The sequence below is a fragment of the Bombina bombina genome, chromosome 7, assembly GCF_027579735.1.
Source record: "Bombina bombina isolate aBomBom1 chromosome 7, aBomBom1.pri, whole genome shotgun sequence".
Lineage (NCBI taxonomy): Eukaryota > Metazoa > Chordata > Amphibia > Anura > Bombinatoridae > Bombina > Bombina bombina.
Window position 1 is genome coordinate 543,787,458 of NC_069505.1, and position 21,745 is coordinate 543,809,202.

The 21,745-nt window shown below is 39.5% G+C and overlaps 1 protein-coding gene across 4 annotated transcripts in view; it reads right to left on the reverse strand.

The window, feature by feature from the left end:
- The window catches only part of LOC128666990 (zinc finger protein 260), a 116,355-nt gene that overhangs the window by 16,614 nt on the left and 77,996 nt on the right, over positions 1-21,745 (reverse strand). For all 4 annotated transcript variants that reach the window (XM_053721841.1, XM_053721838.1, XM_053721839.1 and 1 more), the window contains 2 exons: positions 14,045-14,122; positions 3,374-3,475 (listed from right to left, as the gene is read on the reverse strand). In XM_053721841.1, coding sequence (XP_053577816.1) covers positions 3,374-3,475; positions 14,045-14,122 — 180 coding nt within the window. The remainder of the gene's footprint in view (positions 1-3,373; positions 3,476-14,044; positions 14,123-21,745) is intronic.

Consider the following 21,745-nt stretch of genomic DNA (forward strand, 5'->3'; position numbering starts at 1 on the left):
CTCTCCCTCAGATAGCAAATCCCCCCTACCTCTGAACATTGTGAGGGTATATCGGATACGGCTACTAAAGCGTCAGAAGGCTCAACATTTGTTCTTAACCCAGAGCTACTGCGCTTCCCTTGCAACCCAGGCAGTTTAGATAAAACCTCTGTGAGGGTAATATTTATAACTGAGGCCATATCTTGCAAGGTGAAAGAATTAGACGCACTAGAGGTACTAGGCGTAACTTGTGCGGGCGTTACTGGTTGTGACACTTGGGGAGAACTAGATGGCAAAACCTGATTTCCTTCTGTCTGAGAATCATCCAGTGCCAAACTTTTATAAGTCAAAATATGTTGTTTGCAATTTATAGACATATCAGTACATGTGGGACACATTCTAAGAGGGGGTTCCACAATGGCTTCTAAACATATTGAGCAAGTTGTTTCCTCAATGTCAGACATGTTGAACAGGCTAGTAATGAGACAAGCAAGCTTGGAAAACACTTTATTCAGTGAAAAAAATAACAATTTAATAAACGGTACTGTGCCTTTAAGAGAAAAAAAGGCAGACACAAACTGCAAAACTGCTTAAAAATACCTCAAATTTCTTGAAATTTTTACAGCAGATCCCTTAAGCTTTAATAAGATTGCACCACAAGCAAAATAAACGATTAACCCCCAAATAAGGAAACCGGATTGACAAAGTGTCAAAAACCGGTAAAAACCCTGTCAGCACCTTGCCACAGCTCTGCTGTGGCGCCTACCTGCCCTTAGGGATTGATAATGTGGGGATAAAGCTTCGATTTGGCCCAAGAAGTTCACCAGGACCCTCCGGTGTTGTAGCTTGCTGCTTGTTCAGAGAAAACAACTGCGCAACTGAGGCGCGAAAATAGGCCCCGCCCATCTCACTTGATGTTACTGAGGCCTTCAAACAAACACACCAAGCGTTTAACCAGCCATGTGGGTTCTAAAAACCCCAAAAAGCCAAGTGTACCCTCAATACAGTTGTCCCTTAAAGTATAATTAACAGCACTCCCAGAACACACAACCGTTTGCTATAAATCATTCAAACTGAGTGTCAACCATAAGTTTAGCCCTTATGCAAGCTTAGTAATGCCCCTATAAATCTAGGATTACTGCTTACCCTTCCCCTAATGGGGATACTGTCAGCCTTTCTGAAATATTACAGTCTCTCCAGAAAAAATGACTGAACATACCTCATTGCTGTATAGCAAGAAACCGTTCCTCACACTAAAGTTGTCCTGTACTCCTCAGCTTCTGTGGGAACAGCAGTGGACCTTAGTTACAAATGCTAAGATCATCATCCTCTAGGCAGAAATCTTCATCCATCTCCTGCATGAGAGTAAATAGTACACACCGGTACCATTTAAAAATAAACTCTTGCTTGAAGAAAATAAAAACTAACAGTTTATCACCTCTTTCACTTTACCCTTTCTGCTTAGAGCCGGCAAAGAGAATGACTGGGGGGTGGAGTTAAGGGGGGAGCTATATAGACAGCTCTACTGTGGGTGCTCTCTTTGCCACTTCCTGTTAGGAAGGATAATATCCCAGAAGTAAGGATGAAACCGTGGACTCGGTACATCTTGCAAAAGAAATACTGTTTTTCTCGCCATTAAATTGACTTTCTAAAGGTACCATTATTTTCATTATATCTTATAATTTACTAGAGTTTTTTTAATATAAAATATGATGAAAAAATGGAAAAAAACACACACTTTTTCTAAATTTGACCCCCAGAATCTGTTACACATCTACAACCACCAAAAAAACAACCATACTAAATAGTTTTTAAATTTTGTCCTGAGTTTAGAAATACCCAATGTTTACAAGTTCTTTGCTTTTTTTGCAAGTTATAGGGCAATAAATACAAGTAGCACTTTGCTATTTCCAAACCACTTTTTTTCAAAATTAGCGATAGTTACATTGGAACACTGATATCTGTCTGGAATACCTGAATATCCCTTGACATGTGTATATTTTTTTTAGAAGACATCCCAAAGTATTGATCTACTTTTCATGCCACAATTTCACCACCAAATGCGATCAAATAAAAAAAATCGTTTACTTTTTCACAAACTTTAGGTTTCTCACTGAAATTATTTACAAACAGCTTCTGCAATTATGGCACATATGGTTGTAAATGCTTCTCTGTGATCCCCTTTGTTCAGAAATAGCAGACATATATGGCTTTGGCGTTGCTTTTTGGTAATTAGAAGGCCGCTAAATGCAGCTGCGCACCACATGTGTATTATGCCCAGCAGTGAAGGGGTTAATTAGGGAGCTTGTAGGGTTAATTTTAGCTTTAGTGTAGTAGACAACCCCAAGTATTGATCTAGGCCCATTTTGGTATATTTCATGCCACCATTTCACCGCCAAATGCGATCAAATAAAAAAAAACTTATTTTAGGTTTCTCACTGAAATTTACAAACAGCTTGTGCAATTATGGCACAAAAGGTTGTAAATGCTTCTCTGGGATCCCCTTTGTTCAGAAATAGCAGACATATATGGCTTTGGCATTGCTTTTTGGTAATTAGAAGGCCGCTAAATGCCGCTGGGCATCACACGTGTATTATGCCCAGCAATGAAGGGGTTAATTAGGGAGCTTGCAGGGTTAATTTTAGCATTAGTGTAGAGATCAGCCTCCCACCTGACACATCAGACCCCCTGATCCCTCCCAAACAGCTCTCTTTCCTCCCCCACCCCACAATTGTCCCCGCCGTCTTAAGTACTGGCAGAAAGTCTGCCAGTACTAAAATAAAAGTTTTGGTTTTTTTAAAAACCTTATTCTGCTGTGTAGGATCCCCCCTTAGCCCCCAACCTCCCTGATACACCTCTCAAACAGCTCACTAACCCTCCCCCTCTACCTTACTGTGCGCCATTTTGGGTACTGGCAGCTGTCGGCCAGTACCCAGTTTGCCATATAATGTTTTTTTTAATTTGTAAATAGTTTTCTGTAGTGTAGCTGCCCCCCTCAATAACCAACCCCCCACCCCTCCCAGATCCCTTAGATAAACCCCCCTTCCTCTATCCCACTTTATCCTACGCAAAATGAAATTGTGCCATAGTGTAGTGTTCCCACCCACTCCCGCGCACGCACCCGGTGCCCCCGCACGTGATCCCACCCCCCTCCGACGCACTTCCCCCTTCCACCTGCCTCCCTGCAACGGATCCCACCCACCAACGATCGTGGCCATCGATGCATCGGATGGCTAAAAATTGTTATTGCAGGATGTCTCGTTATCGAGGCCTCACTGCAATAACATGAAAGCGGCTGAAAGCGATCAGGATCGCTTCCACCGCTTTCAAACACTAACGACGTACAGGGCATCTGGGGGCCCAAGGTTGCTGACCCCTTAGTTACATCACTTACCTGAATCTGAATGATTATCCTCCTGCTTAATAACCTTATGTTCAGTCTCGTACTCCGTTCTCTCTCCAATTAATACAGCGTTTACCTTTTTATCATGACTTTCTGTTAATACAGATAATTAAATGAGAATCTCTTGGCGGCATATTCTATGCATTTTTACAGTGAAGGTGTAGGAAAAACATTGCATAAATATTAGGATATTAAAGGGACACTGAACCCAAATTTTTCTTTCATGATTCAGATAAAGCAGCAATTTTAAGCAACTTTCTAATTTACTCCTTTTATCAATTTTTCTTCGTTCTCTTGCTATCTTTATTTGAAAAAGCATAAATGCAAGATTACGAGCCAGCCCATTTTTCGTTCAGTACTCAGTGGCTACATTTAACAGCCATCCAAGATAGAATCAACTCTAACGCACACAACAGCAAGGAGTTGTTCTCAGTCATCAAGGAATTCTCTAAACCCAACAGCGACACCACCAACATCCCATCCTCCCAGGACCTCTGCAATACCCTCGCTGCCCACTTCCACCACAAGATCCTTGACATCTATGACAGTTTCACACCTCATAACTCAACCTGCACCACCCACTCCCCTACACCCGACACCCCTCCCAAATTTGCCCCCCACACCACACACGGACTATCTGGAGCCCCTTCACCACAGAGGACACCCTCAGAATCATGAAATCCATCCACTCCGGCGCACCCTCGGACCCATGCCCTCATCACATATTTAACAAAGCAAGCAACACCATCGCCCCTGAACTCTGCCGCACCATCAACTGCTCCATCAAAACCGGCACCTTCCCGGATGTCTGGAAGCACGCAGAACTGAAACCCCTGCTGAAGAAACCCTAGGCAGACCCCACAGACCCGAATAACTACCGCCCAATCTCGCTACTCCCCTTCCCAGCCAAAGTCATAGAGAAGTCCATCAACTCGCAACTTATTGACCACATTGAGGCCAACCACACCCTGGACCACTCCCAATCCGGCTTCAGAAGCAACCACATCACTGAGACCGCCCTCCTCACCGCCACAGACGACATCAGCGCCATGCTCGACCGAGGAGAAACTGCCGCCCTCATCCTCCTAGACCTCTCAGCAGCCTTTGACACTGTCGACCACAACACTCTCTGCACCCGCCTACACGACGCTGGCATACACAGAAAAGCCCTGGAATGTATCACCTCCTTCCTCACGGGCAGGACCCAGAAAGTCGGACTCCCTCCCTTCTCCTCCAAACCCACACCAGTCAACTGTGGTGTTCCGCAAGGCTCTTTGCTGAGCCCCACCCTCTTCAACATCTACATGGCCCCTCTCGCAGCCATCGTCCGACGCCATGACCTCAACATCGTCTCCTACGCCGACGACACCCAGTTAATCATGTCACTCACCCGAGATCCCATCACCACCAAAAAGAACGTCCACAAAAGCCTGACAGCAGTCGCTACCTGGTGAATGACAACCTGCTCAAACTGAACACAGACAAAACCGAAGTCCTTCTCCTCGGACCCAATAAATCCGCATTGGATTACTCCTGGTGGCCCACAGCCCTCGGTCACCCTCCAACCCCAACCGACCACTCACAAAATCTAGGTTTCATCCTGGACTCATCACTCTCCATGAACCGACAAATCAATGCCATCACCTCAACATGTTTCCACATCCTCCACCTGCTACAAAAAAAATCTTCAAGTGTATCCCTACTGAAACCAGGAAAAAAGTCGCCCCCGCCCTTGTCAGCAGCCGGTTGGACTAAGGCAATGCACTCTATGCCAGCTCCACCATCAAACTCCAAAAGAGACTCCAACGTATTCAGAACGCCTCAGCCAGACTCATCCTCGACATCCCTCTCCAATGCCACATCACCGAACACCTAAGGAACCTTCACTGGCTCCCCATCAACAAGAGAATCACCTTCAAGCTCCTTACCCACACGTTCAAGTCCCTACACAACATCGGATCCGAATACATAAACCACAGCGTAAATTTCTACACCCCTGCCAGACAACTATGATCGGCCGACCAAGCACTCGCAGTCATCCCCCGCATCAGCAAATCCACAGTAGGCGGAAGATCCTTCTCCCACATAGCAGCAAAGACATGGAACATCCTTCCGCTGCACCTCAGACAATCCAACTCCCTTACAAAGTTCAGAAAGGACCTCAAAACCTGGCTCTTCGACTGAACGCCCATCCCCTCCTCCTATCTGCTTTCCCTTAGTGCCTTGAGACCCTCACGGGTGATTAGTTTGCGCTCTATAAGTACCCGATAGATAGATAGAAAGATAGATTTAACGCTACCCAGGTGCTGAACCAAAGATGGGCCGGCTCCTAAGCTTACATTGCTGCTTTTTCAAATAAAGATACCAAGAGAACGGAGAAAAATTGATAATAGCAGTAAATTAGAAAGCTGCTTAAAATTGCTGCTTTATCTGAATCATGAAAGAAAAAAAATTGGGTTTAGTATCCTTTTAAAGAGACATAAAAGGACTCTTTCTATAAGAGAGGGGGAAGGGGTGTCTTTAAGAGAAATTGTAAGAGATGTGTTGCATTCTTTACTTTTTTTTTTTTGTTCATATATGTTGTACAATAAAGATTATTTCAACTAAAGAGACATAAAATACATAGGCCCCAATTTAAATTCATCAGGATTCTATTACAAAAATATGTTATTGCAGACTGCATGATTCCCCACCCAAGCAATACCAGTTCATTACAACAGCCACAATACATTTGTAAGAAGACTCAAGTGTGTAAACAATACAATGCTAACCAAAGATTTTCTTTTTTGATTCAGACAGAGCATAGCATTTTAAAAATGTTCCAATTTGCTTCTATTGTCAAATTTGCTTAGCTCACATTGTCTTTTTTTGTTGAAGAGATACCTAGGTAGTGGTGTCTGGAGCACTACATGACAGAAAAACATAATTTATGTAAGAACTTACCTGATAAATTCATTTCTTTCATATTGGCAAGAGTCCATGAGCTAGTGACGTATGGGATATACAATCCTACCAGGAGGGGCAAAGTTTCCCAAACCTCAAAATGCCTATAAATACACACCTCACCACAACCACAATTCAGTTTAAATAATAGCCAAGTAGTGGGGTGATAAAGAAAGGAGTAAACAGCATCAACAAAGGAATTTGGAAATTATTGTGCTTTATACAAAAAATCATAACCACTATAAAAAGGGTGGGTCTCATGGACTCTTGCCAATATGAAAGAAATGAATTTATCAGGTAAGTTCTTACATAAATTATGTTTTCTTTCATGTAATTGGCAAGAGTCCATGAGCTAGTGACGTATGGGATAGTAATACCCAAGATGTGGAACTCCACAGAAGAGTCACTAGAGAGGGAGGGATAAAATAATAAGACATTTTCCACTGAAAAAAAATAATCCACAACCCAAAATATAAGTTTATTCTCATAATGAAAAGAAAAAACTTAAACATAAGCAGAGGAATCAAACTGCAACAGCCGCCTGAAAAACTTTTCTACCAAAAACTTCTTCCGAAGAAGAAAATACATCAAAGCGGTAGAATTTAGTAAATGTACGCAAAGAAGACCAAGTTGCTGCTTTGCAAATCTGATCGACTGAAGCTTCATTATTAAAAGCCCACAAAGTGGGAACTGATCTAGTAGAATGAGCTGTAACTCTCTGAGGCGGGGCCTGACCCGACTCCAAATAAGCCTGATGAATCAAAAGCTTTAACAAAGATGCCAAGGAAATGGCAGAAGCCTTCTGACCTTTCCTAGAACCAGAAAAGACAACATATAGACTAGAAGTCTTCCTGAAATCTTTAGTAGCTTCAACATAATTTTTCAAAGCTCTTACCACATCCAAAGAATGCAAGGATCTCTCCAAAGAAATCTTAGGATTAGGACACAAAGAGGGGACAACAATTTCCCTATTAATGTTGTTAGAATTCAAAACCTTAGGTAAAAATGTAAACTGCCTTATCCTGATGGAAAATCAGAAAAGGAGATTCACAAGAAAGAGAAGATAATTCGGAAACTCTTCTAACAGAAAGCAACAACACTTTCCCAGAAAGTAGTTTAATGTCCAAATAATGCATAGGCTCAAACAGAGGAGCCTGTAATGCCTTCAAAACCAAATTAAGACTCCAAGGAGGAGAGATTGATTTAATGACAGGCTTAATACGGACCAAAGCCTGTACAAAACAATGAATATCAGGAAGCTTAGCAATCTTTCTGTGAAATAAAACAGAAAGAGCAGAGATGTGTCCCTTTAAGGAACTTGCAGACAAACCCTTATCCAAACCATCCTGAAGAAACTGTAAAATTCTAGGAATTCTAAAAGAATGCCAGGAGAATTTATGAGAACACCATGAAATATAAGTAACTCGATAATAAATCTTCCTAGAAACAGATTTACGATCCTGTAACATAGTATTAATCACTGAGTCAGAGAAACCTCTATGACTAAGCACTAGGCGTTCAATTCCCATACCTTCAAATTTAATGATTTGAGATCCTGATAGAAAACGGACCTTGAGACAGAAGGTCTGACCTTAATGGAAGTGGCCATGGTTGGCAACTGGACATCCAAACAAGATCTGCATACCAGAACCTGTGAGGCCATGTTGGAGCTACCAGCAACACAAACGATTGTTCCATGATGATCTTGGAGATCACTCTTGGAAGAAGAACCAGAGGCGGGAAGATTTAAGCAGGTTGGTAACACCAAGGAACTGCTAACGCATTCGCCGCTTCCACCTGAGGATCCCTGGACCTGGACAGGTACCTGTGTAGTTTCTTGTTTAGATGGGAAGCCATCAAATCAATTTCTGGAAGACCCCATATCTGAACAATCTGAGAAAACACATCTGGATGGAGCGACCAATCCCCCGGATGTAAAGTCTGACGGCTGAGATAATCCTCTTCCCAATTGTCTATACCTGGGATATAAACCGCAGAAATTAGACAGGAGCTGGATTCCGCCCAAACAAGTATCCAAGACACTTCTTTCATAGCTTTGGGACTGTGAGTCCCACCCTGATTGACATATGCCACAGATGTGATATTGTCTGTCTGAAAACAAGTTTACGGTTCTCTCTTCAACAGAGGCCAAACCTGAAATGTCCTGAAAATAGCACGGAGTTCTAAAATATTGATTGGTAACCTCGCCTCTTGAGATTTCCAAACCTCCTATGCTGTCAGAGATCCCCAGACAGCTCCCCAACCTGAAAGACTTGCATCTGTTGTGATCACAGTCCAGGTTGGACAAACAAAAGAGGCCCCTTGAACTATACAATGCTGATCTAACCACCAAGTCAGACAGAGTCGAACATTGGGATTTAAGTATATTAATTGCGATATCTTTGTATAATCCCTGCACCATTGGTTCAGCATACAAAGCTTGAGAGGTCTCATATGAAAACGAGCAAAGGGGATCGCGTCCGATGCTGCAGTCATGAGACCTAAAACTTCCATGCACATAGTTACTGAAGGGAATGATTGAGACTGAAGGTTCCGACAAGCTGAAACCAATTTTAATCGTCTCTTGTCTGTTAGAGACAGAGTCATGGACACTGAATCTATCTGGAAACCTAAAAAGGTGACCCTTGTCTGAGGAATCAAATAACTTTTTGGTAAATTGATCCTCCAACCATGACTTTGAAGAAACAACACTAGTTGATTTGTGTGAGATTCTGCAGAATGTAAAGACTGAGCTAGTACCAAGATATCATCCAAATAAGGAAACACTGCAATACCCCGTTCTCTGATTACAGAGAGTAGGGCACCGAGAACTTTTGAAAAGATTCTTGGAGCTGTCGCTAGGCCAAATGGAAGAGCGACAAATTGGTAATGCTTGTCTAGAAAAGAGAATCTCAGAAACTGAAAGTGGTCTGGATGAATCGGAATATGAAGATATGCATCCTTGTTGACATATAATGCCCTTGCTGAACAAAAGGCAGAATAGTCCTTATAGTCACCATTTTGAAAGTTGGCACTCTTACACAATGATTCAAAATTTTCAGATCCAGAACTGGCCTGAAAGAATTTTTTTTTTTTTTTGGGACAGTGAATAGATTTGAATAAAACCCCAGACCCTGTTCCTGAAACGGAACTGGTATGATTACGCCTGAAAACTCCAGGTCTGAAACACACTTCAGAAAAGCATGAGCCTTTACTGGATTTGCTGGGATGCGTGAGAAAAAAATCTTCTCACAGGAGGTCTTACTCTGAATCCTATTCGGTACCCTTGAGAGACAATACTCTGAATCCATTGATTTTGGACAGAATCTACCCAAATGTTTTGGAAGAATCTTAATCTGCCCCCTACCAGCTGAGCTGGAATGAGGTCCGCACCTTCATGCAGACTTGGGGGCTGGCTTTGATTTCTTAAACGGTTTAGATTTACTCCAACTTGAAGAAAGTTTCCAACTGGAACCAGATTCTTTGGGAGATGGATTAGGTTTCTGTTCCTTATTTTGTCGAAAGGAACGAAAACGGTTAGAAGTTTTAGATTTACCCTTAGGTCTTTTATCCTGAGGCAAAAAACTCCCTTTCCCCCAGTGACAGTTGAAATAATCGAATCCAACTGAGAACCAAATAACTTATTACCTTGGAAAGAAAGAGATAGTAATCTAGACTTAGATACCATGTCAGCATTCCAATATTTGAGCCACAAAGCTCTTCTAGCTAAAATAGCTAACGACATAGATTTAACATCAATTTTGATTATATAAAAAATGGCATCACAGAAAAAATGATTAGCATGTTGAAGCAAGCGAACAATGCTAGACAAATCAGAATCCATTTCCTGTTGCGCTAAGCTTTCCAACCAAAAAGTTGATGCAGCTGCAACATCGGCCATAGAAATGGCAGGCCTAAGAAGATAGCCAGAATATAAATAAGCTTTCCTTAGATAAGATTCAAGTTTCCTATCTAAAGGGTCTTTAAAAGAAGTACTATCTTTCATAGGAATAGTAGTACATTTAGCAAGAGTAGAAATAGCCCCATCAATTTTGGGGATCTTTTCCCAAAACTTCAATCTAACTGCTGGCAAAGGATACAATTTTTTAGACCTTGAAGAAGGAATAAAAAAAGTACCAGGCCTATTCCATTCCTTAGAAATCATATCAGAAATAGCATCAGGAACTGGAAAAACCTCTGGAGTAACCACAGGAGGTTTACAAACAGAATTTAAACGTTTACTAGTTTTAATATCAAGAGGACTAGTTTCCTCAATATCCAATGTAATCAACACCTCTTTTGACAAGGAACGAATATACTCCATTTTAAATAAATAAGTAGATTTGTCAGTGTCAATATCTGAGGAAGGATCTTCTAAATCAGATAGATCCTCATCAGAGGAGGATAATTCAGTATGTTGTCAGTTATTTGAAAATTCATCAACTTTATGAGAAGTTTTAAAAGACCTTTTACGTTTATTAAAAGGCGGGATGGCAGACAAAGCCTTCTGAATCGCATCAGCAATAAAATCTTTTATATTCACAGGTATATCATGTACATTAGATGTTGAAGGAACAACGGGTATTGTACTATTACTGATGGACACATTCTCTGCATGTAAAAGCTTATCATGACAACTATTACATACCACAGCTGGAGATATAATCTCCACAAATTTACAACAAATGCACTAAGCTTTGGTAGAAATGTTATCAGACAGCAGGGTTCCAACAGTGGTTTCTGAGACAGGATCAGATTGAAACATCTTGCAAATGTAAGAGAAAAAACAACATATAAAGCAAAATTATCAATTTCCTTAAATGGCAGTTTCAGGAATGGGAAAAAATGCAAACAGCATAGCCCTCTGACATAGAAAAGACAAGAGGCATATAGGAATGGGGTTTTAAATAATAAAATTGTTTGGCGCCATGTATGACGCACAACGCAAACTGAAATTTTTTTGGCGCTAACAACCTCCTGAAATGAGACACTCGCGACATAGTAGACGCAACCTTGTGCAAGGAACTCGGCGTCAACTAAGATGCCTAAAATAACGAATTTGCGTCATCGGACGTACCTTCGCGCCAAAAAAATTCTTGCGCCAAGAATGACGCAATAAACTTTGGCATTTTGCGCCCTCGCAAGCCTAATTTTGCCTGCGAAATTTAATGAAAAAGCAGTCAATTGAGAAAAGACTATACCCCAGGTAAGAAAAAAAAAATTCCTTAATATGTTTTTTCCCAAATATGAAACTGATAGTCTGCAAAAAGGAAAAATACATAAACCTGACTCATGGCAAATATAAGTACAATACATATATTTAGAACTTTATATTAATGCATAAAGTGCCAAACCATAGCTGAGAGTATCTTAAGTAATGAAAACATACTTACCGAAAGACACCCATCCACATATAGCAGATAGCCAAACCAGTACTGAAACAGTTATCAGTAGAGGTAATGGAATATAAGAGTATATCGTTGATCTGAATAAGGGAGGTAGGAGATGAATCTCTTTGACCGATAACCAGAGGACCTATGAAATAGATCCCCGTGAGGAAAACCATTGCATTCAATAGGTGATACTCCCTACACATCCCTCTGACATTCACTGTACTCTGAGAGGAATCAGGCTTCAAAATGCTGAGAAGCGCATATCAACGTAGAAATCTAAGCACAAACTTACTTCACCACCTCCATAGGAGGCAAAGTTTGTAAAACTGAATTGTGGGTGTGGTGAGGGGTGTATTTATAGACATTTTGAGGTTTGGGAAACTTTGCTCCTCCTGGTAGGATTGTATATCCCATATGTCACTAGCTCATGGACTCTTGCCAATTACATTAAAGAAAATGTACTCTTGGAAATGAAAATATTTCTTGCAAAACTGCTCCCATATAGTGCTGTAGACGTGCACGCTCCTAAGGTTACTTTCCTGATTTTCAACAAGGGATACCATGAGAATGAAGAAAATGTGATAATGGACGTAAATTGGAAAGTTGTTTAAAATTACATGCTCATCTGAATCCTAAAAGAAATATTTTGTGTTTCATGTCCCTTTAAACACAAACAAATCTATAAGTAATGGGCAATTTTACAGGATATTTGATAAACAGCAGCTTATTGATTCAATATAAATGATGGCTGCATTATATGTTTGAATGCAGTTTTTCCCCCTACTTAAAGGGACAGTTTACTCAAAAAATTTCTCCCCTTTAATTTGTTCCCAATGATACACTTTACCTGCTGGAGTGTATTAAATTGTTTACAAGTAGATCCTTTACCCTTATATTGGCATTTGAAATAGTTGATTTAGCATGTGGTATCCCCACCTATTCTGAAAGTTTGTGGCCGCAGGTCCCAGCTATAGATAAGCTTTGTAAACACAGCCAGCAGAAGAAATTATACTCCCAGCAGGATATAGCAGAGAAAAAGGTAATAAAATGCTGATTTTCCATTGTTCTCTCCAAGTACTGGTGATTGTTTTATGGAAGGATATAAGATTAAGAAACCTGTTTATGTACACCATGTCATACAGTAATGAGATCTGATTATACCTACAAGCTCAACCTATTTTATTAGGTTGTGGCTTCAAAACACAAAATCAGAGCTTTAATATTCACAAATAAACCTTAAAAAGCTAATTTTCATACATTTTTTACTCCGCAGTTGGTAAAAAAAGCAATTGTAAACACATTAAGGGAAAACTATTTTACAGTATACTGTCCCTTTAATTACAGACATCATGAAGTAATATTATCGGATAATTTCATATATTTTAAAGTGATGGTAAATCCTAGAACAGGGTTGTATGGCTAGCACTGCTATTGGCTAAGAGGTGGAAAAATCACCTCATTTAAAAAAAAATTACTATTGCAGAGGCGCTCAGTTTATGCAAAAGCTAAGCCCCTTTTCATGTAATTTAGCTCTGAAAAGGTTCTAATACTCAGAATTGGAAATACACACTTATCAAGGCCAACCCTGCTACATATATGTCCCTAATTGGCTTTAGCAGATGACAACTGCACTTTATACAAACAAAATGACTGTGACTAGTCATGCTGCTTGCAGACTTAAAGGGACAGTTAACACCAGAATTGTTGTTGTTTAAAAAGATAGATAATACCTTTATTACCCATTCCCCAGTTTTGCATAATCAACACAGTTATAATAATACACATTTTACCTCTGTAAGGATACTAAGAGAACAAAGAAAATTAGATTACAGAAGTCTATTAGAAAGTAGTTTAACATTGCATGCTCTAAGTTTAATTTTGACTTAAAGGGACAGTAAAGTCATAATTAGACATGATTTAGACAGAACATGCCATTTTAAACAACATGCTTCCTTCTCTTGTTATCCTTTGCTGAAAGGTTTATCTAGGTTACCTCAGAAGCAGCAAATAACCTAGGTTCTAGCTGCTAATTGGTGGCAGCATATATATATAGCTCACCCATGTGTTCAGTTAGAAACCAGTAGTGCATTACTGCTCCTTATCCCTTTAAATGTCCCTTTAAGTTGTGTTAAAAATGTTACTCTATAGCAAGACAACAGAAATGGCTTCTAATTACAAGGAGTTTAGTGTCTCTTTAACCTAAGAGGTGTCAATTTGAAAAAGAAGCAAGGACTGTGTAATGTAACTAGATTATTGTGGGCTTGAGCCCCGAGTCATTTTGTAACCTAGTAACACTCCTGGATTAAACTAATATACCTATTATTACCTTCAGACGGGGAAGTGTGCACAGTATCCTTTTTATCTATTTCCTCCTCTTCGTTGTCTACATTTTCATTGCTGAGTTCTGTTGATTACAGAATATGATATCAGATACAAAAGGCACAACATACGGGAGACTCCGATTACCGTTTGGACTCGGATTCCAAGTTTAATAATTAAAGGAACATGAAACACAACATTTTTCTTTCATGATTTAGATAGAGAATATAGTTTAAAACAACATTCCAATTTACTTCTGCTATCAAATTTGCTTTATTCTTCAGGTATCCTTTGTTCACTAGATAGCAATGCACATGGATGAGTGAATCACAGGAGGCATATAAGTGCAGCCACCAATCAGCAGCTACTGAGCATATTTAGATATGATTTTCAACAAAAGCTATCAAGAAAATGCAGCAAATTAGATAATAGAAGTAAATTGGAAAAGTGTTTAAAATGGTATGTTCTTACTAAATCATAAAAGAGAAAATGTGGGTTTCATGTCCCTTTAATCAACTTAAAGAGACATAAAAAATTTAATTATACCATGCACTAATTTACCTGCAAAGTAGTTCAATGTCATGCTTAGGAGCCATAATGCATTGCAGATCCTGAGTAGTGCACAGCTGGTGAGCCAACCAGAAGTGGCATACTCAGGTAGCTGCCAATCACTGCCTGTGTCCTTGATGGATATTTAAAGGGACAGTCTACACCAGAATTGTTAATGTTTAAAAAGATAGATAATACCATTATTACCCATTCCCCAGTTTTGCACAGAAAACACAGTTATAATAATACACTTTTACCTCTGTGATTACCTTGTATCTAATCCTCTGCAGACTGCCCCCTTATTTCAGTTCTTTTGACAGACATGCATGTTAGCCAATCAGAGCTGACTCCTATGTAACTCCACGTGTGTGAGCATAATGTTATCTATATGATACACATGAACTAATGCCCTCTAGTTGTGAAAAAATGTCAAAATGCATTCAGATAAGAGGCGACCTCCAAGGGCTAAGAAATTTGCATATCTGCCTCCTAGGTTTAGCTTTCAACTAAGAATACCCAGAGAACAAAGCAAATGTGATGATAAAAGTAAATTGGAAAGTTGTTTGAAATGACATGCCCTATCTAAATCATGAAAAACATTTTTTGACTACACTTCCCCTTAAAGAGTGATTTCATGTCCCTTTAGAGGGACATTAAAAACCAAATACCTGTTGTTTACTTCCCTCTAATTAAAGGTGCCGCCCTTTTGGAACCGGATTTCCCAGTCCCTTTCAGTGGGTGTCTCAGCCTAACCTCATCAACAGTGATAAACTGGAAGCTTCTAATTCAGTTTTTAAAAGGTTTTATGCTGGATTTTTATATCAGTATCTGCGCAAATTCTTCTTTATAGTAGTGTCTGTTACATGCAGTTATATGAACATTGGTGTATACTGTCCCTTTAATGATATTCTTCTAGAGATATGGCCTCCAGAACTGTTCACAATACTCAAGATGAGGCCTAACTAGCTATCTATAAAGTGGCATAAAAACCTTACTATTTCTGCTGCAAATACCTCTACCTATACAGCCAAGCATTCTACTGGCTTAACTTACAGCAAACGCAAGAGTAATTCCCTTTTCCTTTTTTGTAAAAATCAGTAAAGTGTCATTAAAGGGACAGTAAAGTCAAAATTCAACTTACATGATTCAGATAGAGCAGGCAATTTTCAACAACTTTCCAATTTACTTCCGTTATCAAATGTGTTTTGTTCTCTTGGTATCTTTTATTGAAGAGTAAAACTCAGTGGGCTCATAAGAGCTCAGGAGTGTGCACGTGTCTTTAGTACTCTATGGCCGCGGCACGTGCACACTCCTGAGCTCGTATGAGTTTTACTCTTCAATAAAAGATACCAAAGGAAGAAGCAAAGTTGATAACAGACGTAAATTGGAAAGTTGTTTAAAATGGCATGCCCTATCTGAATCATGAAAGTTTTTTTTTGGACTTGACTGTCCCTTTAATTAACATCTGGCTTTTTCTTTTCTAAATGCCTAAATTTGACTTTGTGATACTGAACATTAAAGGGACAGTCAAGTCCAAAAAAAAACTTTCATGATTCAGATAGGGCATGCCATTTTAAACAACTTTCCAATTTACTTTTATCACCAATTTTGCTTTGTTCTCTTGGTATTCTTAGTTGAAAGCTAAACTTAGGAGGTTCATATGCTAATTTCTTAGACCTTGAGGGCCGCCTCTAAGCTGAATGCATTTTGACCACTAGAGGGCGTTAGTTCATGTGTTTCATATAGATAACATTGAGCTCATGCACATGAATTTACCTAGGAGTGAGCACTGATTGGCTAAAATGCAAGTCTGTCAAAAGAACTTAGATATCGGGGCAGTCTGCAGAGGCTTAGATACAAGGTAATTACAGAGGTAAAAAGTGTATTAATATAAATGTGTTGGTTATGCAAAACTGGCGAATGGGTAATTAAGGGATTATCTATCTTTTAAAACAACAAAAATTCTGGTGTTGACTGTCCCTTTAAATCCCAGTAATTTTTTTCAATCCTACAAATTTTTGAAATCAGTTCTCATTTTGTCAACCTGCCCCGCATTAAGAAAAAGAAAATCAATTTTTTTATTTAGAATTATTAAAACAGGTAGAAAACCCTTTATCCAAAACTGCTTGGGACCTGAAAAGGTTTGGACTTTGGAATATTTGCATTTTTAAAATGGGACAGTTTATAGAGGGGTGGAACCGACTGTAAACAACAATATCTTATGGAAATAATACAGCTTATACGTGTAACTAAAGGTAGTTTTATATCATTTGTAATACTTTTGTATACGTAGTACAGCACTGTAATCAGAAAGGTGATATTTGTTGTTTTAAATAAATATAGACTATGATTTGCATTTTAGACAAAAAACAAACCAAAGACGCAGGCTGAGAATATTAAAGGTATAGGAAAGTGAAAATTAACCCTGCATGATTCACATAGAGCAGGTCATTTTAAGACACTTTTAATTTCACTTCTATTTTCAAATGTGCTTTGTTCTCTTAGTATCCCTTGTTAAAAAATGAATACGCACATATCATACACTAGTGGGAGCTACTGCTAATTGGTGCCTGCACACATTTGTCTCTTGTGATTGGCTAAATAGATATTTTCAGCTTCCTGTCAGTAGTGCAATGCTGTCCCTTCAGCAATGGATATCAAGAGAATGAAGAAAATTTGATAATAGAAGTAATTTGATAATTTGTTTCAAATTGTATGTTCTCTCTGAAAATATTGTGGTTTACTATCCCTTTAAGACTAACAGGCAGGGAAAATTAGTAAAAAAAAAAATGTAAACATTTATTATAAACTTTTTTGGAATTTTGGAATTCCAGACTTGGGGATTTGTACCTGTATATTTAATTGGGCCAAGTGGCTCAGTGGTGCCCGGGTTTGTCAAGCCCTGAGCTAAGTATTGACTGTGAGGAAGCCTGTGTTCAATCCACAGCAATGCATGAAAGGCAGTAAAATGCATGGGAAGACAGCGGTCGGCCTTCTATGCTTTTGAAAAGGTCAACATTGTTTCTTTCATGTAATTAGCAAGAGTCCATGAGCTAGTGACGTATGGGATATACATTCCTACCAGGAGGGGCAAAGTTTCCCAAACCTCAAAATGCCTATAAATACACCCCTCACCACACCCACAAATCAGTTTTTACAAACTTTGCCTCCTATGGAGGTGGTGAAGTAAGTTTGTGCTAGATTCTACGTTGATATGCGCTCCGCAGCAGGTTGGAGCCCGGTTTTCCTCTCAGCGTGCAGTGAATGTCAGAGGGATGTGAGGAGAGTATTGCCTATTTGAATTCAATGATCTCCTTCTACGGGGTCTATTTCATAGGTTCTCTGTTATCGGTCGTAGAGATTCATCTCTTACCTCCCTTTTCAGATCGACGATATACTCTTATATACCATTACCTCTACTGATTCTCGTTTCAGTACTGGTTTGGCTTTCTACTACATGTAGATGAGTGTCCTGGGGTAAGTAAGTCTTATTTTCTGTGACACTCTAAGCTATGGTTGGGCACTTTTATATAAAGTTCTAAATATATGTATTCAAACATTTATTTGCCTTGACTCAGGATGTTCAACGTTCCTTATTTCAGACAGTCAGTTTCATATTTGGGATAATGCATATGAATAAATCAATTTTTTTTCTTACCTTAAAATTTGACTTTTCCCTGTGGGCTGTTAGGCTCGCGGGGGCTGAAAATGCTTCATTTTATTGCGTCATTCTTGGCGCGGACTTTTTTGGCGCAAATTTTTTTTTTCTGTTTCCGGCGTCATACGTGTCGCCGGAAGTTGCGTCATTTTTGACGTTTTTTTGCGCCAAAAGTGTCGGCGTTCCGGATGCGGCGTCATTTTTGGCGCCAAAAGCATTTAGGCGCCAAATAATGTGGGCGTCTTTTTTGGCGCTAAAAAATATGGGCGTCACTATTGTCTCCACATTATTTAAGTCTCATTATTTATTGCTTCTGGTTGCTAGAAGCTTGTTCACTGGCATTTTTTCCCATTCCTGAAACTGTCATTTAAGGAATTTGATCAATTTTGCTTTATATGTTGTTTTTTCTATTACATATTGCAAGATGTCCCAGATTGACACTGAGTCAGAAGATACTTCTGGAAAAACGCTGCCTGGTGCTGGATCTACCAAAGTTAAGTGTATCTGCTGTAAACTTGTGGTATCTATTCCTCCAGCTGTTGTTTGTAATGAATGTCATGACAAACTTGTTAATGCAGATAATATTTCCTTTAGTAATGTTACATTACCTGTTGCTGTTCCATCAACATCTAATACTCAGAGTGTTCCTGTTAACATAAGAGATTTTGTTTATAAATCCATTAAGAAGGCTATGTCTGTTATTCCTCCTTCTAGTAAACGTAAAAGGTCTTTTAAAACTTCTCATTTTTCAGATGAATTTTTAAATGAACATCATCATTCTGATTCTGATAATGGTTCCTCTGGTTCAGAGGATTCTGTCTCAGAGGTTGATGCTGATAAATCTTCATATTTATTCAAAATGGAATTTATTCGTTCTTTACTTAAAGAAGTCTTAATTGCATTAGAAATAGAGGATTCTGGTCCTCTTGATACTAAATCTAAACGTTTAAATAAGGTTTTTAAATCTCCTGTAGTTATTCCAGAAGTTTTTCCTGTCCCTGATGCTATTTCTGAAGTAATCTCCAGGGAATGGAATAATTTGGGTAATTCATTTACTCCTTCTAAACGTTTTAAGCAATTATATCCTGTGCCATCTGACAGATTAGAATTTTGGGACAAAATCCCTAAAGTTGATGGGGCTGTCTCTACTCTTGCTAAACGTACTACTATTCCTACGGCAGATAGTACTTCCTTTAAGGATCCTTTAGATAGGAAGATTGAATCCTTTCTAAGAAAAGCTTACTTATGTTCAGGTAATCTTCTTAGACCTGCTATATCTTTAGCTGATGTTGCTGCAGCTTCAACTTTTTGGTTAGAAGCTTTAGCGCAACAAGTAACAGATCATAATTCTCATAGAATTGTTAATCTTCTTCAACATGCTAATAATTTTATTTGTGATGCCATCTTTGATATCATTAGGGTTGATGTCAGGTATATGTCTCTAGCTATTTTAGCTAGAAGAGCTTTATGGCTTAAAACTTGGAATGCTGATCTGTCTTCTAAGACAACTTTGCTTTCCCTTTCTTTCCAGGGTAATAAATTATTTGGTTCTCAGTTGGATTATATTATCTCAACTGTTACTGGAGGGAAAGGAACTTTTTTACCACAGGATAAAAAATCTAAAGGTAAATTTAGGTCTAATAATCGTTTTCGTTCCTTTCGTCACAATAAGGAACAAAAGCCTGATCCTTCACCCACAGGAGCGGTATCAGTTTGGAAACCATCTCCAGTCTGGAATAAATCCAAGCCTTTTAGAAAACCAAAGCCAGCTCCCAAGTCCACATGAAGGTGCGGCCCTCATTCCAGCCCAGCTGGTAGGGGCAGATTACGATTTTTCAAAGAAATTTGGATCAATTCAATTCACAATCTTTGGATTCAAAACATTGTTTCAGAAGGGTACAGAATTGGCTTCAAGATAAGGCCTCCTGCAAAGAGATTTTTTCTTTCCCGTGTCCCAGTAAATCCAGCGAAGGCTCAAGCATTTCTGAAATGTGTTTCAGATCTAGAGTTGGCTGGAGTAATTATGCCAGTTCCAGTTCTGGAACAGGAGCTGGGGTTTTATTCAAATCTCTTCATTGTACCAAAGAAAGAGAATTCCTTCAGACCAGTTCTGGATCTAAAAATATTGAATCGTTATGTAAGGATACCAACATTCAAAATGGTAACTATAAGGACTATCCTGCCTTTTGTTCAGCAAGGGCATTATATGTCCACAATAGATTTACAGGATGCATATCTGCATATTCCGATTCATCCAGATCACTATCAGTTTCTGAGATTCTCTTTCCTAGACAAGCATTACCAGTTTGTGGCTCTGCCGTTTGGCCTAGCAACAGCTCCAAGAATTTTTACAAAGGTTCTCGGTGCCCTTCTGTCTGTAATCAGAGAACAGGGTATTGTGGTATTTCCTTATTTGGACGATATCTTGGTACTTGCTCAGTCTTCACATTTAGCAGAATCTCATACGAATCGACTTGTGTTGTTTCTTCAAGATCATGGTTGGAGGATCAATTTACCGAAAAGTTCATTGATTCCTCAGACAAGGGTAACCTTTTTAGGTTTCCAGATAGATTCAGCGTCCATGACTCTGTCTCTGACAGACAAGAGACGTCTAAAATTGATCTCAGCTTGTCGAAACCTTCAATCACAATCATTCCCTTCGGTAGCCTTATGCATGGAAATTCTAGGTCTTATGACTGCTGCATCGGACGCGATCCCCTTTGCTCGTTTTCACATGCGACCTCTTCAGCTCTGTATGCTGAACCAGTGGTGCAGGGATTACACAAAGATATCTCAATTAATATCTTTAAAACCGATTGTACGACACTCTCTGACGTGGTGGACAGATCACCATCGTTTAGTTCAGGGGGCTTCTTTTGTTCTTCCGACCTGGACTGTAATTTCAACAGATGCAAGTCTGACAGGTTGGGGAGCTGTTTGGGGGTCTCTGACAGCACAAGGGGTTTGGGAATCTCAGGAGGTGAGATTACCAATCAATATTTTGGAACTCCGTGCAATTTTCAGAGCTCTTCAGTCATGGCCTCTTCTAAAGAGAGAATCGTTCATTTGTTTTCAGACAGACAATGTCACAACTGTGGCATACATCAATCATCAAGGAGGGACTCACAGTCCTCTGGCTATGAAAGAAGTATCTCGGATACTGGTATGGGCGGAATCCAGCTCCTGTCTAGTTTCTGCGGTTCATATCCCAGGTATAGACAATTGGGAAGCAGATTATCTCAGTCGCCAAACGTTACATCCGGGCGAATGGTCTCTTCACCCAGAGGTATTTCTTCAGATTGTTCAAATGTGGGGACTTCCAGAAATAGATCTGATGGCTTCTCATCTAAACAAGAAACTTCCCAGGTATCTGTCCAGATCCAGGGATCCTCAAGCGGAAGCAGTGGATGTATTGTCACTTCCTTGGAAGTATCATCCTGCCTATATCTTTCCGCCTCTAGTTCTTCTTCCAAGAGTAATCTCCAAGATTCTGAAGGAATG